General features: G+C 33.4%; 1 protein-coding gene across 1 annotated transcript; it reads left to right on the forward strand.

The window, feature by feature from the left end:
• The first annotated feature begins 5905 nt into the window (after positions 1-5905).
• On the forward strand, positions 5906-23113 carry pah (phenylalanine hydroxylase). Its single transcript, XM_056455700.1, has 13 exons — positions 5906-6053; positions 7298-7414; positions 10977-11160; positions 13671-13759; positions 14150-14217; positions 16934-17130; positions 18485-18620; positions 18722-18791; positions 19156-19212; positions 19323-19418; positions 20940-21073; positions 21164-21279; positions 22330-23113. The coding sequence occupies exons 1-13, from the start codon at positions 6009-6011 to the stop codon at positions 22368-22370; spliced, it is 1350 nt and encodes a 449-aa protein (XP_056311675.1). The 5' UTR covers positions 5906-6008; the 3' UTR covers positions 22371-23113.
• Positions 23114-23307: the final 194 nt, after the last annotated feature.

A 23307-nucleotide genomic window follows, 5' to 3' on the forward strand; every position in this document is an offset into this window, starting at 1 on the left:
CCCGCTATCCCCTTCGAAATTATTCAGATGTGACTAAAAAGCGTACAAAGCCCTTTTATGGCCTCAAAGTTATGAATTCACACTTGTCACCAAGTGTCTGGCCGCTGTTGTTAACGCATTACAGCCTTATAACTCTGCTCCACATAGAGAATCTTTGTCCGGGCGAGATGATTTTGGCCAGTCATTATTAGAAATCATCACAGCAGGAAAGGCAGAACGGATGGGTTATTTTGTGGACGCGCATTGAGTAAAGCTCCTGACACCTTATTCACTCTATTTACTTACAGTATATCTCTCGATTAATTTCGCCTCTTTCACAGAGCACGATAATGGCACATTGCTTTCACTCAACTTTGTTTTGAATGACTTTGCCTGCACCCGTTTTGTGTGTGCGCGCGGTGCATGTGGAGTAGAGAGGCAGGGAGGGGGCAATAAATTGTGTAATTTCTCTTCGTTGGCTGAGGCATTCAAGATCAGGCCAGCATTCAAGCACCCAGCCCCCTCCAACTTTCCTTTCTCTCCCTCTCTCTTTTTTCTCCTTCTCCTTTTTTTAGCGCAGCAAGGGCGTTTAGAAAAGAAGCGTGGGTTCTATTCACTCCGGCTGGGACTCTCTGAAACATATCCACCATGCTCTGTCAGTGCATTTGCAGAGTCCAATTAGCGTTTTGTAAGCCCCTCTTTCTTTCATGATACTCTAGGCTCCGGGAAGGTTCCAGTCATTCCCGGGTGTAATAATTAATATGACATCTGGGCGTCTGAACTTCTATTGAAACACCTCTGCTCTGTCCTACAACTCGGAGAGCTGCTGCAAAATAATAAAAACAAAACGACCGAGTACAAAGCCGTTTGTTTTCACTCATAAGCCCGGGTTTGATATGCAGGATTATATTTCAATTTGTTAGCTGTTAAAACTACATTGCAAAAGTTGTTTTTGTTGTTGTAGTAGCTTGATCGATTCAATGACTATTCATTGGTGCGCTTTTGGAGCAGGTGCGCGGCGTTTACGCACTGCTATTTGTCAATGTTATTGGATGAGAGCGCGTTGATGAAGGCGAGGCGGTCATTTGCGAATAAGCGAACACCAGCGATTCTTCGGTTACTGCGGGCATTTTTTCGCACCCAAACGCACGAGCGTAAAAGTGAGGGAAAGGGTTAAGCGCGCAATTCAATACAAGTACAATAGGCTGGTAAGGCATACATTTACTGCACACATACATACATACATACATACATACATACATACATACATACATACATACATACATACATACATACATACATACATACATACATACATACATACATACATACATACATACATACATACATACATACATAAATTCATTGTCCAGGGTGTTAGGGGGTCTGCTGTATCTGTGTAATGAACAAACCAAAAAAGTTTTTTTCCTGTATGCACAGCAGAGTACAACTGAACTCATGAAAAATAAAAAGTTGTTTAGTGAATTGTATTTTATACATTAATTATTAGAATTATTGTTATCATTATAAATATTAGTTAATTACTTTTTGCAGTGATACCATATGTGAACCATTTTTTGGTTCTCGGAAGAAACTTAAAACAAAGTTTTTTCTCAGAGTGTAGCCTACTCTATTGTAATCAATAAAGGTTTTTAGTAGTTCCATTAAGCACCTTACCATCGCTACAGATTAAAATACTCTTTATTTTTTATTACAAAGAGAATGAATGGCTTTTAAAAATAAAATTGCTTTATTAGCATAAATTAAGTTTATTGAAATTATGGAGTTAATTAAATAATATTATAATCTTACATGTTCTGTTCTGAATAAAAATTGGAAGACATTTAGAAAGTGTTGATCATACAAAGTAAGGAAAAATGAACAAACAACAATAACAAAATAAATAAATTAAAAAAAAAAACTGTTGTAGCGCTATTATAAAGTCTATTTGGAGAACCAAAAAGGGTTCATATGTAGTACAGCTGCAATAATGCTTATTTGGATTAAATGATAAAATTTTTAACCTTGTGTGCATCTAAGAAAAAAAATCCTAATGGAACTATAGGTGCCACTAAATCAGTTTTCACCTTTAAAAAAACAAATGTTCTTTGACATCAATGGTTCTATGAAGGACTATTTACCGTACATGAACTATTATCATTCAAAGACACTTTCCGTTCAACAAAGGGTTCAAAAATACATTCTTTATGTTATTAAATCGCTCTTTACACTAAATAAGGGTTGCTTTTAAGAACTATTTACTAAAAGGTTCCTTAAGAACCAAAAAAATAGTTCTTATCTGGCATTGCTGTGTAAATTATATTTTGGAAACTCTATTTTGTGTAGTTTTTACCAGCATATACAGCATAGACATTTTTTGGTTCCCCAAAGAACCTTTTTATGAACAGCTATTAGTCAGAACTAAGCATGGGATGATAACAGTTTTCAAGGTGTACCACGGTTTGGAAATAAAGGTTTTAAAACCGTCAAAATTTTCTGTCATACTGTTCCCTTAAGTAATCCATCTTATATGTAAGATTTTTTAAAGTTTTTTTTTTTTTTACGTTTTTTAGCACAGTATCTTCAGCAGAAAAGATACCCAAAGATGCTGTTTGAAACTGTAAAGTAATCTGAGTTTTTGAAACTAATGAAAACAGCATTAGTATATTTTAAGATTTATTTGAATTATTTAGCCTGACATGTTTACTGCTCCAAAATATTTTAAATGTTGACCAAAATATATTATATATTGTGAAAATATTGTGTTCAAAGGGGAATTATTTTTAGTTTTTTACCCAGACATTTAAATTATTAATATTTTAGAGCAGTAATCAAAATGCCGTAAAACCATGATATTTTTATCCAAGATAGTCACATACCATCAGAATCATATACAGACCCATGCCTAATAAGAACTGCCCCACATTAGGCCTACATGTATTCATCTTATCAACATTTCTATGTAAAAAATGATTAATTATTTCATAATGTGACATTTCTTTTTAAAAGTATTAATTTCTGCGTTACGGTTTAGTACTTTTAGGTAGTAAACAAACTTTAGCTCAAATGAGTGAGTAACTCCACTTAACAATATAAGGCAAAGGCCAAATGCGTTGTTTGGAACAGCCGCTCATTCATTTCATTTAGCGTGCATATGTGCGCTAACTGCCACCATGCCTTGATGTGTTCTTGTGATAACATTTCTATACAGAGGGAGTCTACTGTATCCTAAACATATCCTACCTGAAAACATCTGCAGGTGTTAAAGGGGAACGGTGTCCAGATGTTCAAAAAGACTTCAGCTTTTTAGGTCACGTAGAGGTTTGGTCATGGGCCAATATTTCCTGTGTAAACAAACAGACATTCATATACAATATTTCTAAAGGCTTTACTTTCTATTAAGTGATCTCAAATTAACCTAATGGCAATGTAAATCAATTTCTTTGGTAATGAAGATAGCTTTATTTTATCTTAAAATTAGTTTATGGCACAATTTTTGTAAGATGTTTAAATGGTGAGGCTGTAAAAAACATTATTAGGACAGTTTTAGGAATTATTGGAACAGTGGAGTTAACTGAAATTATAATTTACAAATTGTATAGACACCTACTGCCATCTAATGGCGAAGTAATGGATGGTTTGCGTTAGCATAAGCAAGATGTCTCTGTGTGTGTGTGTGTGTGCGTGTGCGTGTGTGTGTGCGTGTGCGTGTGCGTGTGCGTGTGCGTGTGCGTGTGCGTGTGCGTTTGTGTGTGTGTGTGTGTGCGAGTGTAATAATTTAAGGATTTTTTTTTTACCCACTAATTATTGAAACCCACAAAAACAAGACTTTCCATCAGATAATAGTTCATTACAGATTAAAATATACATAATGAAAATTGTTGTTAGGAATATAATCTTGATTTACACTTTAGTTAATGTAATGTGACTACATTTTTGATTACTTTTACATTACTTTTGACTAAGTTGTTTATAACATATTAACTTGATTATTTGGTACCAAATTGGTCTAGAAATACAAAGAAAAAAATATGCCACATTATTTATTAGTAAATAACTTTATTGTTAACTGTATTTAACATAAAATTATTTAGAGCTTCACATGGAAAAATACTAAAGTTCTTCTAATATAGTTTTGATTACAGTTAACTGTGATGTATTGTAGTATAACGAGTTGTAGAAAACTTAACACAGTATTGGGTCAATTGTTTATATTACTATAGTTCAGTATTTAAAGTAATTAAAGTCCTTCATTGTGGTCCAAAAACACTACTGCCCTGTAAAAAGTTATTCTATGATCAATTAGTCTTTAAGCTAAGTTAATCATGTTCTAACTTAATTTTATAAGTTATGCAAGCTGTTTTAAGTCAGTTTAACATAATATGAGTTTAATGGACTCATAAGTCCATTAAATAATTATTTTTTTTACGTGGGCAAATTAGGGGTGAGTTGATGATAATTAGAACCATGATTTATTAATAAAACACTTGAACTTAAAAACTACAGATGAAATATGTGTTTACCTGAACGTCATGTGGCAATGAACTGTGAACATGCAAAACTTTGCTAAACTTTGCTTTGACATAGTAACTTAGTGGTAAGTTCATTTTAGGTCAGAAGGGTTCAGCATGACAAAACAAATACTGTAAATTATAATATGCAATCAAATGAATAACTAATCAGATTAAAAGCATTTATAACATAATATAACCCAATTACAACTACTGTACTTTAATCTGCAATTAACTTAATTAACTTAACCCCCCCCCCCCCACAATTATTTTTTCTTTTTCAAATATTTCCCAAATTATGTTTAACAGAGCAAGCAAATCTTCACAATATGTCTGATAATATTTTTTCTTCTGGAAAGTCTTATTTGTTTTATGTCGGCTAGAATAAAAGCCGTTTTACATTTTTTTAAAAACATTTTAAGATCAAAATTTTCAGCCCCTTTTAGCTATATACATTTTTTTGATAGTCTACAGAACAAACAATCGTTATACAATAACTTGCCTAATTACATAACCTGCCTAGTTAACCTGATTAACCTAGTTAAGCCTGTCACTTTAAACTGTATAGAAGTGTCTTGAAAAATATCCAGTCAAATACTATTTACTGTCATCATGGCAAAGATAAAATAAATCAGTTATTAGAGATGAGTTATTGAAACTATTATGTTTAGAAATGGGTTGAAAACACTTCTCTCAATTAAACAGAAATTGTGGGGAAAAATAAACGGGTAGGGGGCTAATAATTCAGTATATCTAAACACATCATTTTTGTTTGCAATCACCCGAGGAGGGAGCAGAGCCATATTTCCGTGGCAATCGATCAATACAAAACATTCGAGTAAAACAAAAAACATTACTGCTTGCTTACGTGGTCGGTTAGTTTCCTAATAACACCAAATAATCGCAGTGTAGGGCGAATCAAACGTCAACAGATTAAAACAATCAAACAAAAACTCAAATACAGATAAAAACCTCCCTAAAAGTATGTGTTTTTTCTCATATTTTTTGAAAGATTCGCTCACCTAAACCAAAGTTCCAATTTATGAAGTAGGCTATTTAAGTTAGTTAAATATTTGGCGCCATCGAGTGGTCATAACCAGAACATCAACATATATAGATAATGATAAAATTATAACATAACTCGATCCTATTTCTATTCGTTTTTTATTATACATTTTTAAACTAATATGAGTATTACATCATTGTTACATCAGGTAAAATGGGGGAAACGAACTAGCAAACTAATCGTTACGAAATGCTGACTTTGAACTCCATCCTCACCCAAAACTCCCCCTTTTCCACTGGACTGAACAACACAAACCAGATGCGCTTTGGTAGCAGCTTCCAAACATCCCCAGCAGGGCTTTATGGGCACAACTGGTCGCGTGACAGGCACACGGGCCGGTTCAGGGGGTGTGGTGTCACGTGGTACTTTTAAATTGCTGGATTTTTGGATGAGTTGCACAAAGTTCACAGAAGCATCCGACAAAGCAACATCACCTGAGGACTGAGGCAAGAATGGACGCAGGTCTCACTCAGATAAACGGGGGATTGGAGAGAAAGGTGAACAATTCTTTTAAACCTATTTGATTTTAGCTTTACACTTATGTAGCATATTTATAGCCTATAACTTATTTATATATAATAGCACTTCCCCAAAATCAAAATATAAATAAATTGATCAAATCAAAACTTGGAAATTAGAATGATCTAATACAGAAAAACTCAATCTATAGCCCACATTTTGCTTAAATTAATTCAGTGTCAGTAAGACCTTACAATAAGCTTAATTCTTTATAATTAAGCTTTCTTAATAATTTAATTTGAAAAGAGTGAAAGATTGATATTTATTATTAATAATGATAAAACATATGTAATCAGTCAGAGTTCAGTGCAACTAGCCTAATTGTTTTACTTTATTTTTATTTTAATATACATTGTGGATCACCAAAGTTGTATTTTTGCATTTATTTTTAATACTTAAAGAATATTGTGGTAAAATAGGGAAAAATTATGAACAGTTATGAAAGTTATGACAATGACAGCTGATTTATAGGAATGTGGGTTCAAAGGAATGCGAGTGTGACTTTGGTCATGAGTTACACACATGCACAGTCTTCTGAAGCTATATTATGATCCCGCATTGGTGGGCTTAATATCAGATTAATGAGATGTATTAGGGCCACAACAAACTTGCAACATTATCCGATAGGGGAAGAAGAAGAAAAAAAAGTTAAAATTACATACATTTCTGATTTTTGCAAAAAAGAAACTCTCCTTTAAAGTTACTTATTTGTGTAGTTGTGCTAATATGTAACAGTTTTGCATTTTAAGCACATACTGTAAGATGGCTGAATTAAAGTTCACCTATGAACTATCTGTCATGATTTACTCTCCCTTAACTTGTTCCAAACCGGTTTGATTTTCTTTCTTCTGTTGACCACAAAAGAAGATATTTTGAAGAATGCTGGAAACCAATAACCATTGACTTTCATAATATTTGTTTTTCCTAATGGTAACCAGTGTCCAGCATTCTTCAAAATATCTTATTTTGTGTTCAACAGAACAAAATAAAGTTTTGAAACCACCCGAGCGTAAGTAAATAATGAGTGATTTATTCATTTCAAGTGAACTATCCATTTAACAAGCAGAAATGGGTAATCTATTGTCTCTTGCAGAAAAATTGAACTACTGTTAATTTCAAAGACCTTTTAAAATAACTCTGATTAAAAAAATATGATAATTTGACATGATGGTTCTGCATGTGTATTAATGATGGTGAGTGCCTCGACATGTTTGTTTAACAGGGCTCTCTGACTTCATCCTACCTGGAAGAACCAATAAACAAATCAGGAGTGGTGTCCTGCATTTTCTCTCTGAAGGAAGAAGTTGGAGCGCTTGTGAAAGCACTGAAACTATTTGAGGTTAGTGTATCGACAGCGTATTTATATTGTATCAATTGTTCACCTTTCTTCCTTGCTCTTTCTATAATGTACAACTAGAAGCATTTATCAAAAGGTAAAACGTGAGGCTCAAGGACAGCAAATGATAGTGGACATTTCTCAAAATTCAAAACACTGATCAGGACGCATTTGTTAGGCAATGCTGTCCATGTGATGCAACTTCAGCGGGGTAAATGAAGTTTGTGACCTGCCCTTACCTAAAAACAACATGGAAATGAACACCTTTTTGTACATTAAAAGTACTGTTTGATTTTATTTTACAGAGTACATGACAGCTATCATATATTTTTAGGCTGATTTACGGAAGACACCTACTAAAATGAAATTCAGCTTAAAGTAATAATAATTATGTTATTATTATTTTTTTTTTTAGATATTTAGCAATATGTCCCCAACGATGTAACAATAATTTGCATGTGTAGGAAGCATACAAACAGTATTGAAATGGACATGCACAGAGTGTCCTGAAATAATGCCAAGATTTCTTGAATCATTTCCAAAGTTTTTCCCTGTTTGTATCAAAGTTCAGTATATTTTGTTTTAGGATGTTGACTTTTGTGCTGCCTACGTGCTATGAAACATTTGACCAAATAGACAACAGATTTCATCGACTTATTACAAAGTTATTAGAAAATGTTTACTGCATAAGATTACATCAAGTTGCATTCCACACAAGCATATCGGTTTTCTGAAACTCAAGCTAATGAGCTGAAAAATCTGCTATTTGTGCAAGTCAATAATGGATATATGCCAAACGTGCACCCCCTAATGCCACTATAAACATAAAAGCTTGGCTTGTGGATTCTGATTGGTTCATTTGTGCCATCCTTCTCCACCCCCTTAAAACACCCCCTTCTCCACCCCTCTGCCTGGACACCCCATAGACACTTTCCAGCATCATTTGCATGCATTTAAAGCACTAATTTCCTACATTGAAAGTTCGCTCTGAGGAGAAAAGGTGCTTTATGAAAGAAAGTAATAGTTGATTAAAGGTACAGTATTACTTATTAAATATAATATTAAGATAACATCAACAACAACAAAAATTCAATAGATATCACATTTTTGAAAAAGTACATTATAGTGTGTGCATATTAATCTATACGCTTGACAGCTATGCACTGTCTACTATACTTTGTGGTTTAGATTGTAATAATGCACACCTTTTGTAAAGCTGCTTATAACAACATATATAGTGAAAAAAGCTACACAAATCAACCTAAAATTAATAACAGTAAATAATGTTGATAATTATGAATTAACTATTCAGCTTGAACAGAATATCTTATTATTTTCTCATAATTAAAACAATGTAATAGTCAATAATGCCATTCATTATTATGATCAATGTATTTATTTATAAGATACAGTACTTTTATCTGATAATATTTGTCACTTTATGTCGAACTTTTGAGCAAATGTTTGATTAAGAATGCAGAAATAGAAAACAAGTATTAATGAAATATAAAAATTCCAAAATACTACTATCAAAAATGTCAAATTGTACTTTCAAGCTTTCGTATCATGCTATGCACTTTCCTGCACCACAAAACAAACTTTTTAAAGCATAATATAAAATGATAAGAGTTTTATATTTTTTATTCAGTATATATCATCATATTGCATAGCCCAATTTAGATTATCTTCATGACAAATGTCCAAATGTGAACCAAAGATAAACAGGGGCTTTGAAGTACACTCTCAGAAATAAAGGTACAAAAGCGGTGACTGGGGAGGTCTCTTTTCAAAACTCTGCTACCACATTTGTACCTTCAATGTACATATTAGTACCTAAAAAGTACAAAAGTGTAACTTGTGGTAACTTTAAAGTATCAGTATAGACTTTTTAGGTACAAAAGTGTACCTTTTATGTACAAAAGTGCACCTTTTGAAAAGTTACCACACCAGTGACAGCTTTTGTACCTTTATTTCTGAGGGTGCACATACAGTAAATTAAGTAAACACAATTTTGATGCAAACCTCGAAAGTGATGTTCAAGCACACAATGAAAGTTCTGACTGAACCCTGTGACTCTGTGAATGTGGTTGTAATAACCAACTGCTTCATAAAAAAATGCCAAACACGCAGAAACATAATGCAGCAAATCTGCTGTGTTGTTCTTGGGTGTTAAAGGATGCAGTTCATATGGACTCAATCAGTACCACAAGGGAAAGGAAGAAGATTATTAGAGATGAAAAAGGACATTGTAAAACCTATCCGCCTCCTCTCTGGGCCTATGGCAAACAGCAATGGGCGTCCTCCCTCTGTTTGTGTGAAAACGCATAAATACAAACGTGGTTTTGCTTAAAAATGCAGTCAGATGCTTGAACACCCTCTTTCTGATTGGCTGAACTAACGGTGCACATTTGAAGCTTGTGCGCTGCCAAAATGTGAGTGCACAAGTTTAGTTTATGTGGGTTTTCTAATAAACTACAGTAATTTGATTAATTAGGAAAGATAGGCACACACACACACACACACACACACACACACACATACACACACACGTATGGTCTTAGTCATGTCTTGTTTGTGGTATATTTTACACATTCCTTAATTGATGGTAATTGATGCTTTTATAAACAGGGCCTGGTGCAGAAAGCCTATTAATACTGTAAATAAATCCTTCAATATATCAATGTAAAACCTGCTGCAAAGTCTTAAAGGTTTGTTCTCAGCATTTTGTTACTGCTTCATAATTTAAAGGCAAGCCTGGACTGCCACCTAGTGTTTTATCGATGCAAAATGAGGTAAAATCAATTTTATGTTGGACATATTTACATACAAACCACACAAATAGATTATTATTATTATTATTATTATTATTATTATTATTATTATTATTATTATTATTATTATTATTAAATGAATAGTTGTGGAATAAATGGGCTGAATATGTAATTGACTAAAACCTCAAAAATGTTAGTTTATTACATTCGCAATTATACAATTGAAGACAAAATTACTAGCCCTCTATTTCAAATACTACCCAAGTGAAATGTTCCCAGTATTTGCTATTATATTTGTTTGTACTGGAGAAAGTCTTATTCCTTTTAGTTTGGCAGGAATAAAAGCAGCTTTTCATTTTAAAATATGTATGTTTAGGGTCAATATTAGTAGCCCCACTTGAAAAAGATATTACTTTTTGTACTTAATGCAAGTTAAGTGTGTATTTACATGTTTAAAACATGTGTGAAAATAAAATGTCAAGAAATGGGTGAAAAACAGTCCATCGTCATTGACTGATACAAATATTTAAGTTAAAATGAAACCACTTCATTGAGGGTTTTTTTAATCAATTAAATTAATCTGACACTCTGTGTAAATAACAACCCAGCATTTTTAGAGTGTAATGTATGAGATGTATTGTTTATTTACTGTTCAGATTATTTCAAAAGTAATGAAATAATTAAAATAACTTATCTACAAATAATTTAATAAATAAAGCATTTGTTTGATGCTTGAAATCCTCCTTGTGTTTTGACCCTCTTAGATATAGTCATCATAAATGTGTATTTTGCAGGAGAAAGGCATTAACTTGACGCACATTGAGTCCCGTCCATCACGCAAGAACAATGAAGAGTACGAGTTCTTCATCAGCGTGGATCAAGCCTCCTCTAAAGTTCTGGATGAAATCGTTGATGGGCTTCGCACCCAGATCAGCGGCCAAGTTCACGAGCTATCCCGCAACAAACAGAAAGACACAGGTAAGACCACCAGTCTGAACAATAACTCGCCAAAAACTCGCCACTGAGGAAGAGCAAACGAAGTCATTTACACCAGAAATAGCTGTAATCATTAATAAATGTCATCCTGCAGATGGATGACGAAGACCCTTGCACTCTTTCTCTCTCGTGATTGTTTCTAGAATTACATTACTTTAGATTTTGAGGACTAACAGACTCAGATGAACTGAAATGTCTTGTTTCTCTCCAAGAGTCGGTTCAGCAGGGTGGGGGTCAAAGGTCATCACAAAGACTGACAGACCAACAGAGCCCATTATCTATACAATAAGAAAACACAGAGCAGGGCACGCTCATGGATATTTATGGCTGATGAGGAAGAGCAGTCAGTTCTTGGCCTTTTGTTCAGAGCGCCTCAGGCTTATTCTTCAGTTATGTGATGGCCGGACCCCCAACGAGTTTAGCTGTCATAAATTTAGACTTTATGCAGTTCTGGACGCCGCAGAGCAGGGTTTTCGTCTGACAGCCTGGACTGGATGATTCTCCATACAATGTTTTCCTTTTACTGCTGTGTCATCTATCTCTGTTAGCATGCCAATGTTAGAGAGCACTGATATACTGAGACATATCAGGAACTTGGTTAGTTCATTAGTCAATTTTTTTTAAATGGAAAGAATGAAAAGACTATACTGGAGAATGGACGATCTCACTGAAATCTAAAAGAGACAAAAATATGTTCTGTTGTAAAATATGCAGTAGGTGATTTTAGAAGGGTTAAAAGAGGATATTTAGGGATTTTATTATATATTTAATTGAAGAGTTTATTTTTGTGCAGTGCATTATAGAGCTACGTTGTAAGTGCATTAATGTGCTAAAATGTACTACATGAAAGCTAGGAATGTACTACATTTTATTTCAATAATATTTTTTATTTAACATTTTGTCTCTTTAGGGTATTCATGGTATTAAATGATATTTATAGAGTAGTTATTCAGTAGTATTCAGCATAGACCTGAAAAAAATAACCCAACGTTAAAAGTTCGGACACATTTTAAAGAATTAATTCATTTAAAGTGGAAAAAAGTTTAAAAATGGACATTTTAATTATATATTTATAAAAAAATATATATTAAAAATTAATTAAAAAAAATTAAAAACATAAACAGGGGGGCTAATAATTCAGGAGGGCTATTAATTCTAGCCCTCCAGAATTATTAGCCCCCCTGTTTATTTTTTTCCCCAATTTCTGTTAATATTTTACTAGATATTTTTCAGGACACTTCTATACAGCTTAAAGTGACATTTAAAGGCTTGACTAGGTTAATTAGGTTAACTAGGCAGGTTAGGGTAATTAGGCAAGTTATTGTATAACAATGGTTTGTTCTCTAGATTATAAAAAGAAATAGCTTAAAGGGGCTAATAATTTTGACCTTAAAATGGTTCATAAATTAAAAACTGCTTTTATTCTAACCGAAATAAAACAAATAAGACTTTCTCCAGAAGAAAAAATATTATCAGACATACTGTGAAAATTTCCTTGCTCTGTTAAACATCATTTGAGAAATATTTAAAAAGGAAAAAAAATTCAAAGGGGGGCTAATAATTCCGACTTTAACTGTATATACTGAACACACATTTACTTTAACCAGGTACAAATGTTGACATTAGTCTTAAAATCTAAAAAATTTTTTAAATGCTTAATTTGCATAAATTTTTCCCCCTTATTATCCCAGCAGACACAGGATGTCAACGTGACATCAGATTGATGTTGTACCTTAACGTCGTGGGACACTGCATTTTGTTTGGAAATAAAAATCAGGTTGACGTCAGAACATCAAGCTAACATTGGACAGAGGTTGCATTTTGGTTATTTCCAAAGCAACCTAAAACAACAAAACATCAACGTCTAGTGATGTTACAGCTTGACGTTGAGTGGATGTTGCCACTATTATGTCTTTCAGACGTTGGATTTTGGTTGCCAAACCTGACAAAAAAAAGTCCATATTTGACATCAATTTGACGTTGGATTTTGGTCACTTTCAACCTTTGGTCAACACAACCTAATATGAACAAATGATCAACGTCATTTCACGTCATTATTGGACGTCAAAATAACATTGTTCTTAGATGCTGGCGACCTAAATCTAACCTAATATTAAGATTTTATGATGTTGTATGTCTGCTGGGATTATACCATATTTATTTATTTATTTATCTTCCTTTAATTAATCATATTTTTATTTTTTTAGTCAAATTTGTGTTTATTTATTTCGTTTTAATGCAATTCTCTTAAATAGTTTTTTTTATATTTGAATGCTATTAATTATATTTGTATTAATTATTCTAGCAAACATTGTTTATTAACCATACATTTTTATTAAACAAACTTTACAACAAGGCCTTCTTTCAAATACCATTTTTTCTTAAATGTATATATTTTTAAAAATAATAACATACCAATTAAATACTGTTACAACAGAAAAAAAACGACAATTAACTCTACATTTTTTTCCCTCTACCCCTGTCATGGAAAGTCCCATGGTTCCCCAATGACATCCAGGACTTGGACCGATTTGCCAACCAAATCCTCAGTTATGGATCCGAGCTGGAAGCAGACCATCCTGTAAGACACCATATATGCAACATAGTGTGTGTTTGAGTGTGTGTGTTTGAAGTGACCGCCCCCATGATCAGAGAAAAGAGCGAAAGTAAACGTAAGAGGGAACTTCTATCAAACGCAAGAGAGTGTGTGTGTGGGTGTATTTTTGTATGTGCTCCGCGCGACTCTAAAAGCCCCCAGTCAGGATCTGTATCACTCTCTATTGTGATGGAAACGGGCGGAGGCCCTCAAATTGATGTCATCGCTTTAATTGAGCCCCTGTAATTATAAATAATTGCCCCCTTCCCAGCCGTCATTAAACCGAAATGCATTCATCATAAGCAGCAAACACTCTACAAAGGCTTCATTTGAATAAGAGATCAGACTCAGTGTTAACGTTGCTTTCGTTCGCAGGGCTTCACGGACACCGTCTACCGGGCCAGGAGGAAGGAATTTGCTGACATTGCTTACAACTACAGACAGTAACTATGGCCTTCTTTTCCACAGCTAGCACTTTCCCTGTTGTTTTGTTGTGCTTTCTATAGAAAATTACTCTTACTGCCGAACAAAGGGGCTAAATTACAGGGTCCCGGTGCAGCGCAAAGCGCCGCTAGCTTTGTCATCATAATTGAGATGCATTATTCACACAGCCTCTACAAAGGGCAGGAGCGCTGAATGTGACGCCCCCTGAGGAGGCTCACATTTACATACATGCTCCATTAATAATATAAGCACTCATCGCTCTTCAACTTACACTGTACTCGCACTGAGATTTGACATGTTTGTTCAGTGGACTTTAGGGTTTTGGGTCCTTTATGCTTATTTTAGGGTAACACTACAATAAGGTTGTATTAGTTAATTTATTTACTAACTTGAACAAACAATAAACACATTTATTTCAGTGTTTGTTCATGTTAGTTAATGTTAGTTCATGAAAATACAGTTGTACATTGTTAGTTTCACTCACAGAGTGTTAACTAATGTTAACAAGCATGAATTCGGATGTTAATAATGCATTAGTAAATGTTAAACTACAATTAATAAATGATGTACAAATATCGTTCATGTTCAAGTATCGTTCAAGTTTATGTTAGTAAATACATTAACTAATGAAACTTTATTGTAAAGTGTGACCTATTTTAGTAACTTCTGAAAGGGATAGTTCAGCCAAAGAAATAGATTTTCGCCTGTTCACAAGTTTTTCCTATAATATTGGGGGGAAATTAGCCATTGACATACATGGTAGACACAACCATTCTATCAAAGTCAATGGCTATTTTTTTCAGCATTCTTCAGTTCAACAGAAGAAAGAAAATCAAACAGGTTTGGAACAGGTGGAGGGAGAGTAATTGATAACAGAATTATCATTTTTGAGTAACTAGCCTATATTCAATTGCTAAAGATTTCATAATAATATATTTTTTAATCAAGTTTTGGTATAAAAAAAAAAAAAGGACCTAAAATGATTTAGATTAAAAAGGGGGGGGGATTTCCAAATCCAAAAATTCTAAATTACGTTTACATACACACACCATTAATAATACAAGCACTCATTACTCCTCCATACCAATTTGATTGGCAAGATAGTGTGTTGGTTCAGTGTCCTTTAGCCATAGGCACAGGTGTCAATTCCAGTTCCAGGAGGTTCGCAGCTCAGCAAAGTTTAGTTCCACACTCAAAAAATGACTTTTGCTGCTTTTTCAAACTGCTTATTTAAAATAAGTTGAAGCAACCTAATTCTTAATTTTTTTTGGGGGGGGGGACAACTTAATTGTTTTATGTTTAATCCATTTACATTCATAAAAACAATTAAGTTAACTTAACCGATTTGTGTTAGTACAATATGAAGAAATTGTGTGGAGCCAGCATTTTTTTTTTACAGTGCAACCCTGCTCCAACACACTTACCTGTAAGTTTCAAACAAGCCTGAAGGTCTCAATTAGTTTGATCAGGTGTGTTTAATTAGGGTTGGTACTACACTGTGCAGAGCTGCGGCCCTCTAGGAACTAGAATTGACACCTGTGGCTTATGGGATCTAGAGAATGACATTTGTGCTTATATCAATGACTAAAAGGCTAAAGTCTATTATTACAAATATTCAGGACAAACTAAAGCATAGAGTACTACAAACTACAATAATACGTGTACAAGTTTGAAAAAAGCCAAATTTATATGTGGGAAGCTGGATAATCGTGCTGTTTTGCTGTAATAATACAATAGAATTCAAAAAGCATATGGATAAAGGGATATTTCTTTTCAAAAAACGAAAATGCTGTCATCATTTATTGACATTAATTTCATTTAAAATCTGACTTTTTTGCAATATAAATTAAATATATTTTGTAAAAGCAGCTTTTGTTGATGGATTAAAAGAAAATGGTATTCAAAACAACAGGACAATGAAATAATATAAACCTGTAGGCTTTTTTTTGTACTAAAATGAGGCTAGGTAAATGAAGATGGAAGAACTTGATTTGAGGGTAAAATAAAATGCTTTTATTCACAGTTGTAGACTAGTATTTTTATTTAATTATTTCCTCTTGAGCTTGCTTTAAAAAAAACTGAATTATATATTATTCCATTTAACAGTTATTTTTGAGGTTACCTTTTTTGTTTTAATTTAAGAAATATTTTCTTGGTAACAAGTTAAAACAAAATAGGCTTTATAGTTTTTTTTTCAGTTAACAGTCATTTTAGTTCAGGTGTTTTGTAACAGAAGTTTTATGGTATAATACTTTTATTTATTTAGTACAAATAATAACTAAACTGATTAAATGAAATGTATCTGTTGAATATATTTCAGATATATAAACAATTCCTTCAGTATTTTTTAAGTCCGATAGTACTTAAGATCACCTCTTTTTTTTACAAATTAAAACATATATATATGATTAGGACTGTACGGCGCGTGTGTGTGTGTGTGTGTGTGTATTTTCAAAGAAAAACACACGATTTGAAGCAAATAATGCCATAAGTTTTGTGAAAAACAGTCACAAAATCAGCCATTTTAGGCCGCAAATATTAAAAATGTTCTTCTAAAATCCTGTATGGACTGAATAAAGCACAAACGTACTTATAATCCAAAACATTTCTCAAAGTAATCTTTGTTAGGTTTCAAATAGTACACAACATTATATAAAGCACTCAGTGTCCTTTGTGTCCTAAAACTGAGCTAAGCACATGTTTCTCCTCTGTTAGCGGACAGCCTATACCACGTGTTGAATACACAGCTGAAGAGAGGGCCACATGGGGGACAGTTTTCAAAGAGCTGAAGACTCTGTACCCCACACATGCCTGCCGTGAACACAACCGTGTCTTTCCACTGCTGGAGAAATACTGTGGGTATCGTGTGGACAACATCCCACAGCTGGAGGACATCTCACACTACCTGCAATGTAAGATCGGTTTCCAGTAGAGCCGCTGTAGAATTGTTCAGATGTAGCAATAAAGCTTTAGTGTCTGCTTTCTTAATAAAAGCAAAGATAAAGACACTGTAAGTGAACAGGGTAATAAATGTACTAATAGCTATCACCATTCTTTCCCAGTTTGACCGATTGCATTAAGAATTGCAAACAGTCATTCATTAATTTTCCTTCGGCTTGGTCTCCATTTCAAATGTCGCCACAGCGGAATGAACCGCCAACTAATCCAGCATATGTTTTAGGCAGCGGATGCCCTTCCACCCGCAACCCAGTACTGGGAAACACCCATACATTCTCACACACACACTAATACACTTCGGCCAATTTAGTTTAACCAATTCACCTACAGTGCAGGTTTTTGGACTGTGGGGGAGACCGAAGCACTCGGAAGAAAACCCACGCAAACACGGGAGGAACATGCACTCTACACGGGGAGTCCACACAACAATATACTGGAAACAGCGACCTTCTTGCTGTGAGATGACAGTGCTAACCACTGATCCACCAAATTGCAAAAAAATATATATATATAATAATAATTTTATATATATTTTTTAATTTTAATATTTTTTTATATTTTTTTATATTACATTTGATAAGTTTTCTAAATTGTTGTGCATAAATTTGGAAATGGGGTGGGTATATGAAATATGCACTAATTTGCATATTTGTGGTCAGTTTTAAAATTCTCACATGATTTTTTGGCAGTGAAAGTATTTTACAGATGAGATTTTGGTTTATTTCTATTTATCACTTGATTAATTTTAATAATGAATACAATGTTGTATATAATAATCAAATCATATGTGAACATATTTTTAAGTATATAGTTATATGAATAAAAGTGAGTCAAAAGAAATGGGGAAAATGTACACTGTAAAAAAAATGCTGGGTTCCACATACACTGAAAAAAATTATTAATTCTGTTTGCTAAATTTATTAAGGTAAGTGGCTGCAAACAATTTATATGTGCTGAATTTAAACAAACTAATTAAATTTAGTACTGTTTAACTTAAATTGTTAGTTTATATTTAGCCCATTAAAATTGTTTGCAAGTTAACTTAATTTTTTTTAATCAAATTTAATGGATTGAACATAAAACAATTAGATTGTCCTTTCAAAAAAACTCAAATTATGTTGATTCAGCTCATTTTAAACAAGTACTTTGAACATGGAGCAAAAAAAAATCTTATATATTATATTATAATATTGAGGCAAATTCTCAATATTGACAGACAATTAGAAAAAAAACATGTCTTGTCTGCAGTTTCTCCTTTTAAATATTTCTATTCTGCATTGCATGTCTGACCTTTTCATGATTTCCCAGCATGCACGGGTTTCCGTCTGCGTCCTGTGGCTGGTCTCCTCTCCTCAAGGGACTTCTTAGCTGGTCTGGCCTTCCGTGTGTTTCACTCGACCCAGTACATTCGCCACAGCTCCAAGCCCATGTACACACCTGAGCCGTGAGTATAAATAAGCACAGGTTTAAAATTAAAGTGAAGGAAGTGCAACACACATTATTGTTGGTAATAGTACAGTGGTTAAAATGTGCTGATTCCCTCAGGGATATCTGTCATGAGCTGCTGGGCCATGTGCCATTGTTTGCTGACCCAAGTTTTGCCCAGTTCTCTCAGGTTTGATAACATTATACACTTTTTATGTAATTGTTATTTACTTTATTTCTTTTCTTAAACAGAAAAGGAAGATTTGCTGAAGAATGTTGTTGAAAAAAAAACTGCCAACCTCTCTATAGTATTTTTTGTTCCTACTAAGGATGTATTATTGGATTATGTTGATGTATGCATTGAGTTCTTATAAATAAAAAAAACATCCGATTTGTGAAATGTGAACTCAAAAATCTGAGATGAAATTAAACCTGAACTTAAAAAATAAAAACTGCAATAAATATTGTGAATTTTGAGAACAAAAAAATGGAAAATAAAATGGAAATTTGTAATTTGTAATATCCAAATATAACAATGTTTTCTCTATGATCAGGAAATTGGGCTCGCTTCTCTGGGTGCCCCTGATGAGTTCATAGAGAAGCTGGCTACAGTGAGTACTGTTATGGTTACAATAAGAATACCTTTCTCCAGTTTAACTGAAGCCATTCATGTTATACATTAGGAATGTAAAACACTACATGATTTCATTTGTTTCTGTAGGTCTACTGGTTCACTGTGGAATTTGGTTTGTGCAAGCAAGGAAATGAAGTGAAGGCTTATGGTGCAGGTCTGCTGTCATCGTTTGGGGAGCTACAGGTGTGTATGAGTAACCAAAAGTGAGTCACTAATGGGACTGATACACAGCTAAGCCTGAATGCTACCGTACAAACATTGGTGCAGTTCTTTATAAGAAGTTGACTTACTTTTATTATTATTATTTTTCGTGGTTAGCTTTTACACTTCCCATTTACACTGCCCATAAAAAAACAAACAAACGTGCTTGAGTCACTTATTATTCTGTCTTATGTAAAATTATTTGTATAATCTTAGGTTATGTGTATAGTATTTATAGTATATGTATAGTTAGATTACCACTCCGGTATTTTAGTAATGTATAGGTTTAAAATAGCTCTTACACCATGATCCTGCAAGACACAATATTTTGTTCTCACTTGACTTATTGGACAGAAGTCAGACTGCTCAAATCCCCTGTCCTTCATGAATGCACTCATTAAATTGCTGAAGACATCAGAACTTCCCCATAAAGAAATCTTCCTGATCATTCAAATGGTGCAATGACTTCTGCTAATGTGTTGGATCATGGCCGGACCATTTCGCAAATTAAACAAACTGTATGAGTTTTGTGGAAGCGAACCGAGACCACCTCCTTAGTTTCTTTGCTGTGCATCACAGTGCGACTGCGGTGTTAACATTGAGATCCGCACAAAGCAGGAAGCAAACTTAAGTTCAATTCAGTGAAAGCAAATAAACAGTTGGGAATATACCTTAACTATACAGCAGTTTGACTGAAATGTGTTCACAACACAGACCAAATACAGAGGACAGGACACAATAGCAAAATGTTCACGTTCAGCCTAACACAGAGCATTGCTTTGGATGTTCAAGAAGTTCCATCGCAAAATATACTTCATAAAAGCTGTTTCTTTTATTTGTTTTATCTACAGCTTCAGTAGAAAATTTGACAGTGGGAATGCTAAACAAGCGAGGACTTACACTGAGATAAAGTGGTACAAAAGCTGTTCAAAATGTACTAATATGTACGTACTATTATGTGCACTTTAATTTGTACCATTATGCTTGGTTCACTGCATATTGGGACATGAGGATGTCCTCCTTGTACAACACCAAAACTGGAATTTATTACCAACAGAAGAATACAATTTATAACATTTTAAAAGTACATTGTAGTTAAATACTTGATTGGTTTCATCTAGAAAAATAAAAATAAAATTTGTTTGCTAGATTGTTCCTAACTTGTCTAGCTATGTATGTTCATATTAAATATAAATAAGAGTTTATTTTTTAGAAAAATGTCTCTCGTTTGTCATTATGGTTGATTTTCGCAGTCCATTTTGGGACTGTTGAAAGTTTCAGTGCACTGGAAGAAGAGTTTTGCAATTGAAACTCTAATCAGTGCCCTGACTACAAAGGAGCTGATTGGGAAGCACCCATTGAGTTTGAGTCAATTAGGAATGTAATACTAAAAAGTTTTAAAAAGTAGTGACAGCCCAAGTGACAACGTTTGTACCGCTGTTTTCTGAAGATGAAATATATATTTTCCTGAACCCACTTTGAAGTTATTATACTGTCTTGCAGTACTGTCTGACGAAAGAGCCCAAACTTCAGCCCTTTGAGCCAGAGAAGACCTGCCTGCAGAAGTATCCTATTACGGAGTTCCAGCCTGTTTACTTTGTAGCAGAAAGTTTTGAGGACGCCAAAGAGAAAGTCAGGTAAAGTGACCACAATGAAACCCTCTTTCCAACCTCTGCCCTCTGCATTTTTCCGTAGTTCCTAATATGCATTTTTGTTTTAAATTACAGGAGATTTGCTACCACCATCCCCAGGCCTTTCTCTGTGCGCTATAATGCTTACACACAGAGGATTGAGATGCTGGACAATGCACAACAGCTGAAGAACCTGGCTGACAGCATCAATGGTGGGTATTTAGTTCTGTGCCATCCTCATAATTACACAATAAAGAAAGGAAAATCAGGACTTTCTTTAGAAAATCAATAAGCAGAATGAAGAACAACAGGGATGAGCAGATTCTGAAAATGGTTATGAATGAAGAATATAATGAGGATTAAGGAAAATACATTGTAAAAAAAATTATTTGTTAACACGGATATAGTGGAAAAAGAACACATTTAGTGGGAACGTAAATTAACTATTAGTATGAAAGTCAAAATATTGTTTATTTTGGTCAAACTTTATTTTAATGGTCCGTTTGTTGAATTTAAGTTACATGGCATCTACATGCCAACTAATTCTCATTAGATTATATGCAGACTGTCAGGTTAGGGTTGGGGTTAGTGTAAGTTGACATGTACTTGCAAAGTTTTTATAGTTATTATAGTTATTTATAGTTATAGTTAAATGTCTGTTGATGGAGCAGTATCAACAGATATTAAGCAGACAGTCTACTAATACTCACATGGACTATCAAAATAAACTGTTACCTTTATTTTAATTAAGGTGAAATATTTCACACCTACAAGTCATTTTAAGGGGCATATCATTGTATAACAGTTTTAGTAATATTTCAATGTATATTTGTCTCTTTCCTTTTTAGCTTATCACAAGAAATCCTCGTTTTTATTCAAATTTTTACTTTAATAAATGTCAACCTGCAGTTAAATGATAGTTCTATTTGCTTTTAGCACAAAAAAATGCATAGTTGGAAAACAAATATGTAAGTTAATTCAACAAATCTTTTGTTTAATTGAATAAAACTTAGATTTTACCATTCTTGTGTTAACAATATGTGAACATTAACATTTATGAAATAGCATTACTAAAGATTACCTTATTGGTGCCAAAACAATTATTTTCATCAGTTAATTTTAATGTGAATTTTGGTAATTGTTTTATTTGTTTATTTATTTATTTATTTATTTAAATTTTAATACTCAAATGTCATAACTTACTGTCCAATTTTATTTAAATCCATATAAATCACTAATTAATGGTAATATTGTATTCCCAGGTGAGATCTCAATCCTGTGCAATGCCCTGCGGAAGATGTAATCAATCAATTTGAGAAGACTTTCGAGAGAAATCAAGAAGAAATGCTGGAAAATCAAAGAAGCTCCACATCATCTATATTGCTTTTTAGACGCACCTATAACATCACTTCTAGTGTTAATCAAGCTGTTACATAGAGGGCATGACATTTTAAAATTAGTCATTATGTATTGCATGTAGAAAAAATATATATATTTATAGCCTAATTTTGTAGTCCAAATATATAGGCGCACAAAGTATTTAATACGACTAAATACGCAAACCAAATCGCATGTAAATACCAAAACGCGCGCTGCTTGCAATATTTGTTATTTTATACATTGTATATTAACATGTCTTTTTCTCGGTATTTTAATTGTAGAAATACTGACTGCCTACCGTCCACCATTTGCTTCAGCTTGTTGTCGCTCAGTGTTGCTGTAATTTTCCCCAACAACCTGCAATCAATCAAGCAACAAAGGCTTGTTGAAATCATGAGCTGAGCCAATGCATTCGACGAGTTATTTTATTATTATTATTATTATTTACGAGGTGTTTTATTTACAAGACGCGCTCATATGCCGCATTGAACTAAATGTTAATTATATATTATACTGACAAATATATGTAGCTATTAGTTTCGCTCGACTGCTTGCGCAACTCATCATTCTGCGTATATTCTTTACTGTGGCTGCAAAACTAAAATGTTATGCATGTGTTGTTAAAATTGTTTGAAAAAAAAAATCAATAAATGTTGACAAAACTGTTATTAGACTACTGTCATTTACTGTTGCAATGTATTCTTATTGTTTATTCTAAAAATGTATTATTCGCCCTTTAAGTTAGCCTATTAGTTGTCATTCGATATTAAACGTGTAAATAATTTAGAATCTGTACTGTAGCCTACGTACTTGCTTTTAATAAAACAATGCATTTATTTCATAATTTATTTTATCAATTA

This window comes from Danio aesculapii, chromosome 4 (assembly GCF_903798145.1).
Source record: "Danio aesculapii chromosome 4, fDanAes4.1, whole genome shotgun sequence".
Classification (NCBI taxonomy): Eukaryota; Metazoa; Chordata; class Actinopteri; order Cypriniformes; family Danionidae; genus Danio; species Danio aesculapii.

Bases quoted from the DNA above. Each gene is read 5' to 3' on its own strand.
- pah (XM_056455700.1), top strand. From the start codon at position 6,009: ATGGACGCAGGTCTCACTCAGATAAACGGGGGATTGGAGAGAAAG. The intron at 18,792-19,155 runs GTTTGATAACAT...CTCTATGATCAG, and splicing joins GTTTTGCCCAGTTCTCTCAG to GAAATTGGGCTCGCTTCTCT. The intron at 21,074-21,163 runs GTAAAGTGACCA...TTTAAATTACAG, and splicing joins GACGCCAAAGAGAAAGTCAG to GAGATTTGCTACCACCATCC.